A 16,073-nucleotide genomic window follows, 5' to 3' on the forward strand; every position below is an offset into this window, starting at 1 on the left:
AGTGCCACTATTTACAATTAGTTTATCGAGTTTAAGCGTGGACGTAGCAATCGCAATGATGATCCACCTGAGGGACGTTCTTTAACAGCGACTACTGAAGATAACATCAGTGCTGTGCGACGCATGATAGAGGAAGATAAGAGAGCATCCTATCTTCCTCCATCAGGGCTCGTAAAGCGAATACCTCGATTTTTTTAATTAGTTCTTGGGAATAAATAAAAGTCGTAAGGCGCCAGTTCAGGGCTGTATGGCGGATGACTCATTATCTCGACACCTGCCATAGTCAAATATTCAACAGTCCGTTTTGCGGAGTACGCTGAAGCATTGTCGTGGTGAAGGAGGATCCTGCTTCGAGGGCACTGCTTTGAATGCGAAGATGCGGTGAATGCGTATGAAAATGCCCTAGAAGAGACCCCTAAGGAAGAATGGACCCACTGCTTTTCTCAGTGGTTCCATCGAATGCGACGATGTGTAGTGAGGAACGTAGATTACTCCGAAATACAATAAAAGTATTGGCAATGTTTTTCATTTTCTAAACATTTTATTTGCAAGGCAGCTTGTCATTCGGAAAAGTTCAGAATTATCATTATATTGACAGTGTTGTCAACGATATTGTAAGCATTTTGTATTTTCTTTGTTTATCATCAGTTATAACTTTATACCAAGTTTAAGTAAGGCTGTTTCAGTGTTTATATGTATTGCTGACGTATTATGCAACATAAGTGCTGTGTAGCTTTTAAGTAAAATTGAATCGATTTAGTGAAAAGTTCAATGTTCAATACAGTGAATTGTTCAAATAGTGTTTTTGTTTGATTAATATATTATGGAAAATAACTTATATTACCAAATTGGAATTAGTAATTTTGTTTTTTTTTTAAACATTATGAAATATGAATACTAAAAGTTCTAAGTGATTGCCAAATTTAACCCAAAGGTAACCCTAAGCTAACCGTACGAATGACATATTTGTTCGACTATTCAGTCGGGGCTCAATCTACATGATCTATTTTAATATTTTTTTATAACTAAAACATACTTCAAAGTTACTAATTAGTAATAGAATAGTTACTAAAACAACAAAGATAATACATTTTTTTTTAATCGACTCCTACAGACAATTTTTACGGCTGACCGCATTTTAACGGCTTGTCGTATTTTACACAGATAAAGTTTTAAAATTAAATATTTTTACTTTTATAGTCTGTTAAATTACCTTTCTTGTGCTGCATCGTGTAGCTTGTCTTACTCTGTGTATATTTAACGAAAAAATATCTGCTACCGCTGAGTGGCAAGCAGACATAATATGTCTGGTTGGCACACCAGGCCACTATTCAACACTATCAATCAGCTCATTTCAATACTATCATCAAACTCCCCAGTAGCAGCTTCTTCCATTTGACCACATACAACGAAGAGCAGCTCGAATCATCGACCATCAAGTCATCTCCGATCGGCTTGATTATTTGGCGTTGCGTAGATATATGAGTTCTCTCTGCATCTTCTACTGAATTTACCACGGGGAGTGCTCATAGGAGCTGTTGGGGTTGGTTCAAATTGGCCGAATTCCACCACCTGCATCACGTTGACGTTGATCACAACCGCGAGTTTTGCAAGAAATTTATTGCCCCTCTTATGTAAAAAATATATATATAGATATACATATACATACTTGAGTTTATCCAAAATAGAACCGCGTATGCTTTTAACAGCAACAAAATTTTGTTACAGACTCAAACATAGGCTGGTTTGCATCATATTTACTATTATAGTTAAGGTTTAAGTCAAATTTAAAGTTAAAAGTAACGCCGACTTTAACATAGACTGTGAAATGTGTTGCACCATCGTATTCCTTGGCTTAGTTGAAGTTGGAGTTAAAAGTGAAATATCAAGGCAATATCGAATATTTATTTGAACTTTTGATAAGTCGCTATTTAGCTATTGTACATTAACAGTAGCCTTAACCAGCGAAGATTGGACGGTTACGGTTAACAGTTCAAGTTAAAGTTAGAGTTTTGCTTAATCAGTACTTTAACATATTTTTATTGCTATAATTGTCAAATGGAAGGAAACAGTAAGAGAGAAAGAGAAACAGTAAGAAGGATAAGGTAAGCGAATCTCTAATTAGCTTGACTCCTTATTCTGTATCTGAAAGCTATTGAACAAGCTATAAGACCATGAAAAATAGACCATCTTATAAACAAAATAAGGGTCAGAACTTCGTGAGGTATTAATGTAAGTAGTTATAGTGTGCGGTTCGGCACTCTCGGTTTTCTTGTATCTGTAAAATCTAGTGCCCTTTGGCACTGCCGATTTCGGCGATTTAAATTTAATATATTATTCTGAATTTTAAAGTAGTTTTAGTATTAAGCACCTATCTAATACACACATTGACTAATCTGGTCTGTCAGGTCGTCTATACGCAAATATTACTAAGTCTTCTTTTTATGAAAAAAATTCTAAGTCTATGGTTACAGATGGCTTAACTGTCAATAATTTAGCAGTTAAGATAGTTTTTACACAAGTACACGCAAGTTGACTTAGTACCAACTGATCGCATGGAAGCTTTAGATAAATTAGATCATTTAAAACTATTAAAAACATTGGCATTTAATGGTATCAAAGGAACGCAATTGAGACAGTTAGTGTCATTACTTCTACACTTATAAAACAAAGGAAGGTTGTCAATTGCTATCAGTTGCAGGTGTGTTCATTATCTTCTGATGTCCTGGTACTTTTTCCGCTGTTAAACATCAATTATATTCTAAAATTTATAAAAAAAATGTTCCTGATAAAAATTGATAGGAAAATTAGTCCAAAATTAGTTTTAAAAAAGTCCCAGTTTTATAGTGTATCAAATAGAAAAATACTGTAAATAATGATTTTTACCTTAGCATTTGAGTATTATACTGTATAAGATAGGCCGATGCCTGTATCCTTTTTGTGTATAAAAATGAATTATAATTTAACAACTCACTTTATTGATACAGGAAACTGTAATACAATTCTATATAAATTAGCTTCGAACTAAGAAAATCCCAAATAAATGTATTTACACAATCAACTTCAATTCTCGGATTGTCCAACCAGGATATTAAAGTAAACTTATCAGTCGGATCACGTTTTTACAAAATTATCACTCCCATTTCAACGAGAACAATTTCAGCAAGACCCCGACAAGAATGTTAACCGAACGCAGTTTTGGGGCCACTAGAAACAGTTTTGTCACGTCATAGGCATAGGATGTAGCGTTAAATAAAGATAAAACTTAAAGCGGGTTTTTATGATTAGCTGTTATTATGTATTCAGTTATAGGTTACTTTGTACTTTTTAGTAAGGAAGTTTTATGCCTTCCTTTAATTAGTTTAACCTTATTAGGATTGTTTACTCATTTCATATTGGTTAAGTTTGAAGATTACAATTTTTATGTAAACTATATAATTTATTAAGTTTTATGTATTAAAATACGTGTATTGGCTTGAGGATATTATCAGTTCCTTTTTGTCTCCCCTTTTTTTCTCATAGAATTTGTTCATTTAACTTTAACTTTGACAAAATCGAAAAACTATTAAATCAGGGGATAATATTATTTTTTTCTTAAATTACATTCGAAATATATTCGGTTTGCATTTTGTTTATTCCGCGTAACAGATATTGCAGTGTTATATCATGAATAAAAATTAATTGCAGTAACATTTAGAATTAACATTAACATTGTAGAAACTTTTAATTTAATAATTATTTCCAGATTCATTCCAGATTATTTCACTTTCCTCACTCTATTCAAATTTTAAAGCCCTGTTTTGAAAAGAGCAACCTTAGAGTTTCTTGTTCGTTCTTCTCTAAGGAAAATTGCATTCCGAACGAGCTGTATGAAAAATTACATACTTCAAGTGTAATTCAATTTATCTACGAAATAAAATATTTTTGATTTGATTTGAATGACGTATGAAGTGTTCATTAATAATAGATAAGGCATCAAGGAAGTAAAACAGTCATGTGTGCAGCTAAGGACCCAGGTAGAGTTACACTCCTGAATGAAGCGAGGGATTCAAGCCATCAAAGACTAAGACAAGCTTTATTCAAGAGGTCTAAACTATTCTAGACAAATTAAAAACAGACATAGATCACCCTGTGTAAATGCACGCTGTTAGTCTAAACCGGCTGCACATGCCTCGGGCATCCAATGCGTTCAGTGAAAGAAAAACAGCTTACATAGTACCTAGGCTGATTAATAAACTGCCACGTGACTTGACCAACTCGTTGACTGAGACTAATTTAAAACAGAATCTAAAAAAATACTTTTTAAGACTTGACTGACCACGGATCAACTTATCGTGCTCAACTATTATTTGTATCAAGTCTTTTTACTTTTATTTGTAAAATTATAAGTATTATCTGTATAGCTTAGTTTCTAACGATTGTGAACTATTTTTTCTTTTGTTAATTTAACTCTGTTGGTGTAGACTAAATTTAGCAATTGTTAAAACCTCAGTGGTATTTATTGCTTTGAAACCTCCATGTAAAATTTGTTTTTTATTAATAAATAAATATAAAAAAAAATCTATTTTTCACACCTTCTCTGAGTCAAAACTGAATTGAACTTGTATGTAAATATTATAAAATATCACTCATTTACCTATCATCAATACAACACCAAATTTAATATTTGAGGCCTTTGGAAAGCCTTGAAAGTTAATAAATCAAAACTTGTGTATATTTATATTAACTTCTTATATCTTGTCAGTTATATATTAACTATTTTCTGCTGCATCATATTCGGTTGCTTACAAAGTTGAGGTATAAAACTTTGTAAGCAACCGTGTTTTTAAACATTATTTTAAGCATGATAATATATTCAAATATAATTTATATTTAATCTATACTAATATTATAAAGCTGCAGTGTTTGTTTGTTTGTTTGAACGCGCTAATCTCTGGTACTACTGGTCCGATTTGAATGATTCTTACAGTGTTGGGTAGTTCATTTATCGAGGAAGGCTATAAGGCTATGTTTTTTTTTTCAAAATTGGGGATCCGTAATAAAATTGCTATTTTGTAACACAAGGTGTAAAATCGAAAACCTATTTTTGCGTGCGCTGCAAAAACTATTGACAATAGAACAAAATGATGTACAGGCATGTATATTATAATATAGGCAATATTTTATTACTTATAAAACTATCGCGTGAATTATACTTTATATGGCAAAGCAACGTTTGCCGGGTCAGCTAGAACACAAATAAAACTAATTTCCAATTTAACAATAACATTAGTATTTTCTAATAAAACGTCCATTTTGTGGCCCTTATCCAAATGTAAACACTACATCATAGTCTCTATAGATATGAAACTTACCGATATATTCCAAGATTTATTTTATTAATGAATACAGTTGGATTAGTTATATTTCATTGGATCTCTCATAATTTAATCTAATCAATTCCATTCCATTCATAATTGACAGTAAATTTAATTGAATTCTATTTAACTTTTTTCGATACAACGATTGTCGATGAATATACAGGATGTCCCAAAGTTATGGGACATGAAGGGGAAGTACCTTAAATATCAAAGATAGGCTATTTTACTTAAAGAAGACTTTATGCTATTTTTAATAGTTAGAAGTTTTTCTGCATTCAAAGATTTTCAAAAAATTACTTGCCTCGTCTGGGAATCGAACCGACTTAAATGTAAAAAAAACACCCCTACTCTTATGATGCCAATCGAAAGAATGGCCAAAAACTAATAACTCTTCTTAAGTAACATAGTAGTCAATTAAGTGGGTATTTTTTTGTTAATTAATTAATTAAATGCTCAAAATGTGATATTGTCTTACGCAAATCGCCAATCTTTTAATGAGTCCGCTGCCTGTTGATTTTCTTATCATTTTATGGTGAATACTCGATATGATATGGCACAATTCTGGTTGTAACTCGCCCACGTTCTCGTATCGTTTTTTGTATAGCATATCTTTCACGTATCCCCAAAAGGAGAAATCTAATGGTGTAAGGTCCGGGGATATGGCCGGCCATCTAATCGGTCCATTCGTACCAATCCAAGTAGGAAAACATTCATTTTACGTTGTTCCTTTCTTTTAAAATACTATGTTACTTAAGAAGAGTTATTAGTTTTTGGCCATTCTTTCGATTGGCATTATAAAAGTAGGGGTGTTTTTTTTTACATTTCAGTCGGTTCGATTCCCAGACGAGGCAAGTAATTTTTGAAAATCTTTGAATGCAGAAGTACTAACTTTTAAAAATAACATAAAGTGTTCCTTCAGTAAAATAGCCTATCTTCGATATTTAAGGTACTTTCCCTTCATGTCCCATAACTTTGGGACATTCTGTATAGTAGAATACAACTAATGTATCGAAAAGTACATAAATTTGGTAAATTTTTAAGTATAATTTTATGTGAATTATTTAATAAAAATTGATTTATTTAATTCTGTCACTTCTAACAAAAGTCACTTCTTATAAAATTAATCATAATAAAATGTCTATAGTAAAAGATTACCAGAGGGAGGCTCCTTTGCACCGGATGCCGGCTAGATTATGGGTACCACAACGGCACCTATTTCTGCCGTGAAGCAGCAATGTGTAAATTTTACTGTGTTTCGGTCGGAAGTGCGCCGTTGCTAGTGAAATTACTGGGAAAATGAGACGTAGCATCGTATATCTCAAGGTGACGAGCGCAATTGTAGTGCCGCTCAGAATTTTTGCACTTTTCAAGAATCCTGAGCGGCACTGCATTGTAATGGGCAGGGCGTATCAATTACCATTAGCTGAATGTCATGCTCGTCTCGTCCCGTATTTTCATAAAAATAAGATAAAATTCAATCCATTCATAAATGAGACATTATAATATTATATTTACTTAATGTACACTTTTTTGTTAAATAATAGTTAATTTTTTGTTAATAATGTTTACCATCGTTTAACGTGTGATTGATGAAGCATTTCAAATAGTATTGGAAATCAGCATCACAACGCCACATACAGTTAAATTGTTTATTAACAACTACGAGAACCACGCTACAAATTGTAAAATATAAGTAGCAAATTATATACTCGGACGAGTAAAAAAGAAGGTCTCCGCGCCGTAATATTAGCAAGTGAAGCACCTTTATGCTAGTGTGTGTGCGGTTACGGGGCATACTAGTTACACAATTTTTTCTCCCTTAAATAATAATATATGGCCACAAATAATTTTATAGTATCGTTTTTATACTTTTTCACAACATTCACACGACGGCATTTTTAAAATATTTTGTTGCGACGCAAACTGATCTGTCACAGACGATGGCAAATCTCATAATAGCAGCCGATCGGCTTGTTTATGTGTGTGCGTGGGGCTATGTATTTACTCCTTTACCGGCTTGTTTTGGTACTTCACTGTTATGTAACGTACACGGAGTCCTTCTGTTTTTACTCGTCTTTGACTTTATAGTATTATTATGTTTGATAATCATTAATTTAGTAGAGTACAATAATTACGTCACGCTAGTTATGACGATTAAAGACGAATAGAACAGTAGCGCAACTCAGCGGTCTCCTTGAAATTCATACCTACGTTTTGTCTTCCCAAGATTGCTTAGCGGCCGTTTTAATCGTGTGTAAATGTGCAAGAGTCGATTCGGGCCACTGACCTCTACTATATACCACTGGACTGGCGGCTGTTAAAGAGCTTTTGTGCCTGTTTGATATTCGTCATTTTGAGAGTTTGCGGTACTAAAACTAGTGATGACAACCTAGTGGACAACAGATGGTGTGAAACTATTAACTAAATTATTAAAAAAAAATTACTTTATTACGTTGATTCTTGAAGTATAAATAACACGGAAAACGAACGAAATTAATTCAAAATGCAAAAATACTTCAGAGAATTGTATGTTCCTTCACATCATTTTTATATTTAGCAGCCATACTTCAAAATTAGTTCTCTGGACGCTCGCGAGTGGCGCTTCAAATAGGCACAAAAAATTAGCTGCCAAAGACAAGGAACAGCCTATCTTGTGGTATTTATACAGGTCAGCGATTTGGGCGCTCTGGTAAGAAGTTAAAAGAAGTATTTCTGTATTGTGGCCATGATGAGAGATAGCAAAATATATTAGCTCTTAGTTTTATATTTATTTGAACATGCTAATCTTTGGTTCTACCAGTTGAATTGAATTCATTATTTTAGTATAATCTGTCTTATGTATATTATAAAAAAGAATGTATGTTTGTATGTTCCCTAATAACTCCTAAACTATTCGACCGATCTCAATGAAATCTTTTGTAATAGATTCGTTGAAGCTCAAGGAAGGTTTACATATATAGTTTGTTGTGTCACGATCCCACCCACGCACTCACCCACGCATTTACCATATCTCTCGAACCGTTTATTGACAGAACAACGTCTATCGGGTCAGCTAGTATGATATAGATTAATGGGTTATTAGGCAATATGGCAGTAGTATATTCCTCTCAGCTGAATGAAAAAAGGTCAAGAACTATAAATATTTTAGGACATAAAAAAAAGTGTGTGCGTGTAATATTTTCGCGTGATTGAAGTAAAACTAATTAATAATAAACTTTAGGAATAATTAGCAGACGCATTAATATATTACATTAAATTTACATTAAATAAAGCCGTGTTACCAACTAAGCACACACGTATTACTGAAGATCTAGGAGCATTCTTAGAATTTTTGTTCTTTTCTTCTCGGAAAAGCTGACGATATAGCTTCATCTTTTGAGCAAAGTTGGCATTTACTCTACCTATAATAAAAAAATGCCTATATTAATATATTATAATATAATAAATATTATTTTATCAAGTGAGATTTTATATATTTTACAAAGAATGATATAATATTATATTTTTATATTATAATTCATTCATTCAGAATATAAACACACTTTTTACAGGTCAGGCCATTATCAGATTCTTGATTTTCTCTTTTATTCTTATTTATTCATGAAAGAGTAAAGTGTTCCCGGGATTCCGCCATTTTATTTGACTAATTATTGTTTTCATTATAATATATTCTATTCATAATTCATTAATACCATTCGCATATTTTAAAATTTTCACTCAATAATAAAATTGATAATAAGAAATTGAAGGTTATATTATTATGAGCACATATCAATCTGACGTTGTTATTGAACATTAACAAATGGGCTGCATGGGCTCGAACCCTTTGCCTATCCTTATAAACCGAGAACAAATTAACGAATGTCAGAAAATTTCTGAAAACTTATATAATATATTTTATTATTACAATAGTAGTAATAAATAAAAAATAAAAACACTTGGAGTTTGAAAAAAAAATATTACTGAGCAATTTGAAATATGTTTTAATTATAACGGTTTACAAAATTATTTCAATTGACTTTTGTACTGAGCGTTACTTCCGTCAGAAAAAAATTCTGAGCTACCCCCAAGTCGCGCCTAAAGAAGTTTTACTTCAAAATATTGACGGGTGAAACCGCGGCACAGCTATTATATCGATTCTACCTCCGGAAATAATAAAAGTTGTTCGGTAATTGCTGTATTACCCGTCGATGTTGAAGGATCTGTCAATAACAAACACAAATGAATTCCAGTACTGCTCTTAATCTTCCACTATGATTTGTGAGGCGCATTTATGAGGACTTGACGTGCTGATTTATTACTAGACTTGTAATTTTACATGCATAAGTACAGATTATGTCAAAATCATTGAACTAATTTCCATGATACATTATTTCACTGATGGAATCCCATACGACCTTTTCTCCTCTATTTATTGCCACACAGATAAAATTTTCAGAAACGCTAGAAGAAATATTTATATAAATCCAATAAAATCGAGTGCCTAAATATAAAGTTTTTTTTCAAGCTTTTTACGCTATTAAAGTTATGTCCTTTTACAAGGTCTAGTCTACTACTGATACAAAGTTCATCGAAATCGTTTCAGCTTAGTTGTTAAACTTTTGTGTTTTTTTTAAATATTTAGGAAATTTCTACAAAAATACCATAATTATCATTATGTGAAGAATTTAACACAACGGACTCCTGGGATTTCTCTTTGGTTCTTCACGTGTGGAGATTAGCTGATATTAACCGTATTTAGATATCATGGAAATATATTTTTTTATTTATGAAATTGAGGGACAAATGAGTGACCAACTCATGCTAAGCGGTCGATACTCTCGTGTACTCATGTCACGTCCTCCTAAAAATAAAACTGCTGCAAGGAAGTTTGGTTGTACGTGGCTTAAAGTTCCTTAAAAGCCGCAGGGTGAAGGAACGACATGATCTGTATGGAGAGGATGATACTGAAATCAGTGGCACGTGGTGTTATGGTTAAATTTGAAACTGAAATTGAACATGTTCGATTTTGCGCATGCAGTTGCGTTCGCAAAGTACCACTTTCCAAGTAAGTTTCTTTTTAAGTATTATTATTATTATTATTATTATTATTATTATTATTATTATTATTATTATTATTATTATTATTATTATTATTATTATTATTATTATTATTATTATTATTATTATTATTATTATTATTATTATTATTATTATTATTATTATTATTATTATTATTATTATTATTATTATTATTATTATTATTATTATTATTATTATTATTATTATTATTATTATTATTATTATTATTATTATTATTATTATTATTATTATTATTATTATTATTATTATTATTATTATTATTATTATTATTATTATTATTATTATTATTATTATTATTATTATTATTATTATTATTATTATTATTATTATTATTATTATTATTATTATTATTATTATTATTATTATTATTATTATTATTATTATTATTATTATTATTATTATTATTATTATTATTATTATTATTATTATTATTATTATTATTATTATTATTATTATTATTATTATTATTATTATTATTATTATTATTATTATTATTATTATTATTATTATTATTATTATTATTATTATTATTATTATTATTATTATTATTATTATTATTATTATTATTATTATTATTATTATTATTATTATTATTATTATTATTATTATTATTATTATTATTATTATTATTATTATTATTATTATTATTATTATTATTATTATTATTATTATTATTATTATTATTATTATTATTATTATTATTATTATTATTATTATTATTATTATTATTATTATTATTATTATTATTATTATTATTATTATTATTATTATTATTATTATTATTATTATTATTATTATTATTATTATTATTATTATTATTATTATTATTATTATTATTATTATTATTATTATTATTATTATTATTATTATTATTATTATTATTATTATTATTATTATTATTATTATTATTATTATTATTATTATTATTATTATTATTATTATTATTATTATTATTATTATTATTATTATTATTATTATTATTATTATTATTATTATTATTATTATTATTATTATTATTATTATTATTATTATTATTATTATTATTATTATTATTATTATTATTATTATTATTATTATTATTATTATTATTATTATTATTATTATTATTATTATTATTATTATTATTATTATTATTATTATTATTATTATTATTATTATTATTATTATTATTATTATTATTATTATTATTATTATTATTATTATTATTATTATTATTATTATTATTATTATTATTATTATTATTATTATTTTTCTCAGCCTTTCGCTGGTTTGCCTGCATTTACGGGTCGAAACCAAGTAAATGCAGCGTGTGGTGTGTTAAATTTATGTGTAGGGTGAAATGTCGTGTTCGTCAATTTGTAAGAACTTTCTAACGATTCGGCATGTATTTAAGATGGCGACTTTTTGTAAGGTTATGTAAAGAGTTTCCTTTAGTTCTAGTAGTTTAAGACTATGTAACAGATGGTTTGGGATAACACCTGTGGTGGAAAGGATTATTGGAATTACGTATACTTTTTTTTGGTTCCAGATTCTAGCCACTTCATCCTTCAGTTCAGTATATTTGTTGATTTTTTCAGAAATTGTTTTTTGTAAGTTATGAGTGTTTGGAACAGCAATGTCTATAAGGTAGGTTATTTCATTTAATTTATCTTTGAGCGTTATATCTGGTCTATTGTAGTGAATGGTTCTGTCTGTAAGTATCGCGCGATCAAAATAAAGTTTATATGTATCGTTTTCTAAAACTGTTTGTGGTTTATATTTGTAATAAGGTGTGTTTGTGTTTTGTATGAGTTTGTGTTTGAGTGCTAACTTTTGGTGAATGATATTGACTACTTGGTTATGTCTATGCGTGTAATCTGTTTGTGTGAGTGTTGTACATCCTCCGGTAATATGTTGGATGGTTTCTGGTTGAACGTGGCATTTGCGGCATTTATCGTTTGATATTGAGGGGTCTTTGATTATGAATTTTCTGTAGTTTTTGGTGTTGACAACTTGGTCCTGTATCGCTATTATAAATCCTTCGGTCTCTGGGAATAGGTTTCCTATTTTAAGCCATTTGTTTGAGGCGGCGGTGTTTATGTGGGATTGTTCTAGGTCGTGAGGATGGCGGCCATATAACACTTTTCGCTTCCAGCTGTCAAGTTTTTGTATTTGGGGATCGTTTCTTCGAGTGTTTTGAGAGCTTATGTCTTCGTGTAAATTAAGTGGAGTAAAGTTAATATCATTTTTAACAATGGCTTTATGAATTTCACTGGTCTGTGATTTTAAGTGGAAAAAATCTTTTAAATTGCCGACTTGTTTTTGACAGAGATGATTCAAATTCCTCCATATTCTCTTTTGATAGTAAGTCTTTCTATTGCAGATTTTGGGTGTAGATTATTGTGCTTAGTTAGTGTGGTGCGAATCGTCCGCTCTATTTGTTCTATGTCTGTTTTTGTCCATTTTATGATACCAAATGAGTATGTTAGAATTAGGATAGCATATGTATTTAGGGACTTAATAAGGTGTTTGCTTGTTAATTGAGTTTTACAAAGAGCATTAATTCGTTTTTTAAATTCTATTGTTAAAGTGTTTTTGATTTCTGTGTGATCTAATCCTCTAAGTTGTTTATATCCTAAGTATTTATATAGTTCGGTTTGTTCCATGGCTCTAATTATATCGATATCATTAACTGCATAATCGCCCGGCCGTATCTTGCCTCGTTTTATGTGAAGTGTTCTACATTTATCCAAACCAAATTCCATAATAATATCTTTGCTAAATTGTGCTGTAGTATCTATTAATTTTTTCATTTCCATTTCTGTTTTTCCATATAACTTAATATCATTCATATATATGAGATGAGAGACTATTGTTTCTTGTATATCGTGTTTGAGGCGATATCCTGCACGAGAATCACGCAGCAAATGTGACAGGGGCTTTAAGGCGAGGCAAAACCACAGAGGACTCAAGGAATCGCCTTGATAGATACCCTTTCTAATGGCTATTTCTCTAGTTGTGATGGTGTTTTGATTTGTATTCAAATAAAGTGTGGTTTTCCATCTAGACATAATATCGTGTAAAAAGTTTATTATTTTTGGGTTTATTTTATATATTTGTAATATTTTAATCAACCAAGAATGTGGGATACTATCGAAAGCTTTCTTATAGTCTATATATGTGCAATGTAGGTTTCTATTTTTTGAAGTCGCATGTTTGCGAATAGTAGAATCAATTATTAACTGTTCCTTACATCCCATGTGGCCTCGCCTGCATCCTTTTTGTTCTTCCGCTATTATATTATAATGTTCAACATGTTTATTGATTTTTGTTGTTATGGCTGATGTTAATATTTTATATATAGTTGGTAGGCATGTGATTGGTCTATATTGTGAAGGGAGTGGAGATATCTGTAATTTTGGAAGCATATAGGTTATTCCAGTAGCAATGAAATCTGGAATTTTCTGTTTACCAATAATGATATCTGTAATATTTTTGGCCATGATTTTATGTAAAGAAAATAATTTTTTATACCAAAAGTTATGAATTTTGTCTATCCCTGGTGATTTCCAGTTATGCAATCTGGCTGTAATGTTATTTATGTCTGTCTCAGTTATTTCTGTGAAATCCATTTCTTCAATTGCATTCCATTTATTTTCTTCTTCTATAATCCAATCAGCTTTATCATTGTGATGTACTTGTTGTTCCCAGATGCCTGACCAAAACGTTTCCAGTTGTTCTTGTGTGGGCACATTAGGATTGTTTACTGTATCTGTTTTTAGTTTGTGTAAGTTTCTGTAGAAATTCTTTTCGTTAGTCCTAAACATTGTGTTATCATTTTTCCTTTCCTGTGCCTTTTTGTATCTTTTAAGTCTATGAACTTTGAGTGCTAATTTTTGTTTTAAAGTGTCTAAAAATTCTTCCGGTTTAATGTTGCTATTTTCATGTTTAGTGTGTGTGTTTCCTGTTTTAAATATTGCTTTAACATGCTTAATGATTTTACATGATCTATTGTTATTGATGTACTGGGTGATTCGCCCACAGTCTGCTCTGAGTTTTTCTATATCCTTTTCTAACCTTATTTGCCATGGTGGTTTATAACAGTCTTTGGGCCTTGTGCTTCTAATATATTCTGTGACCTTATAGTTAAGTTCTTCAGAGATAACTAAGGCTACGCAATACACTATCGTATGTATGTCAGTTAGTTTTGTGTCGTCGGAAATAAATCGGGACAGGATATCGCTATTAAACATATTGACTAGTTGAAATAGGTGAGAATTGTATCTAAGTTTAGGCAATTTTGGACGGACTAGTGGGTCCATTCCTAAATATTGTGTTAGTGCTGTTTTGAATTTATAACAAATTTCTTCTATTTCAGTGTTCGTACCTGGGTTATGGTCTAATACCGTATCAATGTCGTTTTCCTTCATTATAGTAACACATTCAGTCTGTGTAGGCATATTATGTGATGTCTGAGTGATATATGAGAATGTTTGTAATGATTGAATATTATGTGTGAATGTATTTAATGATTGATTGTGCTGTGTGTTTGGTATTGTTTGAGTGGAAGAACATGGAATTACATCGTTTGTTGGTTCACTAATGTTAATATGGAATTGATTTTCATTTTCTATTTCTAGTTGTGACTTTATTTCTTCTTTAATTTGATTTAAAGTTTCCTGATTTAAGAGTTTGTTTTTTACTATTACTCTTCTTTGATCCGCAATTCTTTGTTCTGTAACGTTTAAATCCGGATATTTTTGTAAGAAGAGTTCATGCAACTGTTTTTTGTAGGTGGTTAGGTCGGTCTCTAATTTCGTGATGTAGTAATAGGTGCGCATAATGAATAGGTTCATTTCTTTACTCCATTTCATGCGCACTCTCGGTTTACCGGCTTTGGTGGACGCGAGTAAAAAGGCATTTGCCTCCCGCGCAGCATCCAAGGTCGGTGTGGGTGAATATCTGCTTGAAAGGGGTGAGGAGGGTATGGATGGTGTATATGAGATGGTACATGGACTATAAGGTTCCGTTGGAGTAGTCCTGTCAGTCAGTCTGTCATTTTCGGCTGTAGTATTTTCGGATGATCCGGTGGGAGCCCGCCAGTTCAGCTCCTCACCGCTGACGGTTCGCATGCTGAGACACCCAGCGCCAGCTCCAGGTGTGCCCCGGCGATCGCCCCCGGGAAGCGGTCCAATTTTACGTTTTTTCATCGAGCGTGTCTCCAAATTGAATGGGTTGTTGGGACCGTTGGTCGGAAAGGTGTGTCTAGGTGTTGGTGACTTTGTAAAGTATTTGTGCCTTCTACCTTAACGAGATAGGGTTTGGTCAAGAAGTTAATGACAATTTGTTCAAGCTTTCCTTAAGCCCCAACACCACGGCAAGGTGGTCCCCTGGGGGGGTTATTATTATTATTATTATTATTATTATTATTATTATTATTATTATTATTATTATTATTATTATTATTATTATTATTATTATTATTATTATTATTATTATTATTATTATTATTATTATTATTATTATTATTATTATTATTATTATTATTATTATTATTATTATTATTATTATTATTATTATTATTATTATTATTATTATTATTATTATTATTATTATTATTATTATTATTATTATTATTATTATTATTATTAT

General features: G+C 30.3%; 1 protein-coding gene across 1 annotated transcript in view; it reads right to left on the reverse strand.

The window, feature by feature from the left end:
• LOC126979353 (uncharacterized) overlaps window positions 1-16,073 on the reverse strand; it is a 32,400-nt gene that overhangs the window by 6,766 nt on the left and 9,561 nt on the right. The window contains exon 3 of the mRNA XM_050828593.1: window positions 13,342-15,726. Within this exon, the coding sequence (XP_050684550.1) occupies window positions 13,342-15,726 (2,385 nt within the window). The remainder of the gene's footprint in view (window positions 1-13,341; window positions 15,727-16,073) is intronic.

This window comes from Leptidea sinapis, chromosome 3 (assembly GCF_905404315.1).
Source record: "Leptidea sinapis chromosome 3, ilLepSina1.1, whole genome shotgun sequence".
Classification (NCBI taxonomy): Eukaryota; Metazoa; Arthropoda; class Insecta; order Lepidoptera; family Pieridae; genus Leptidea; species Leptidea sinapis.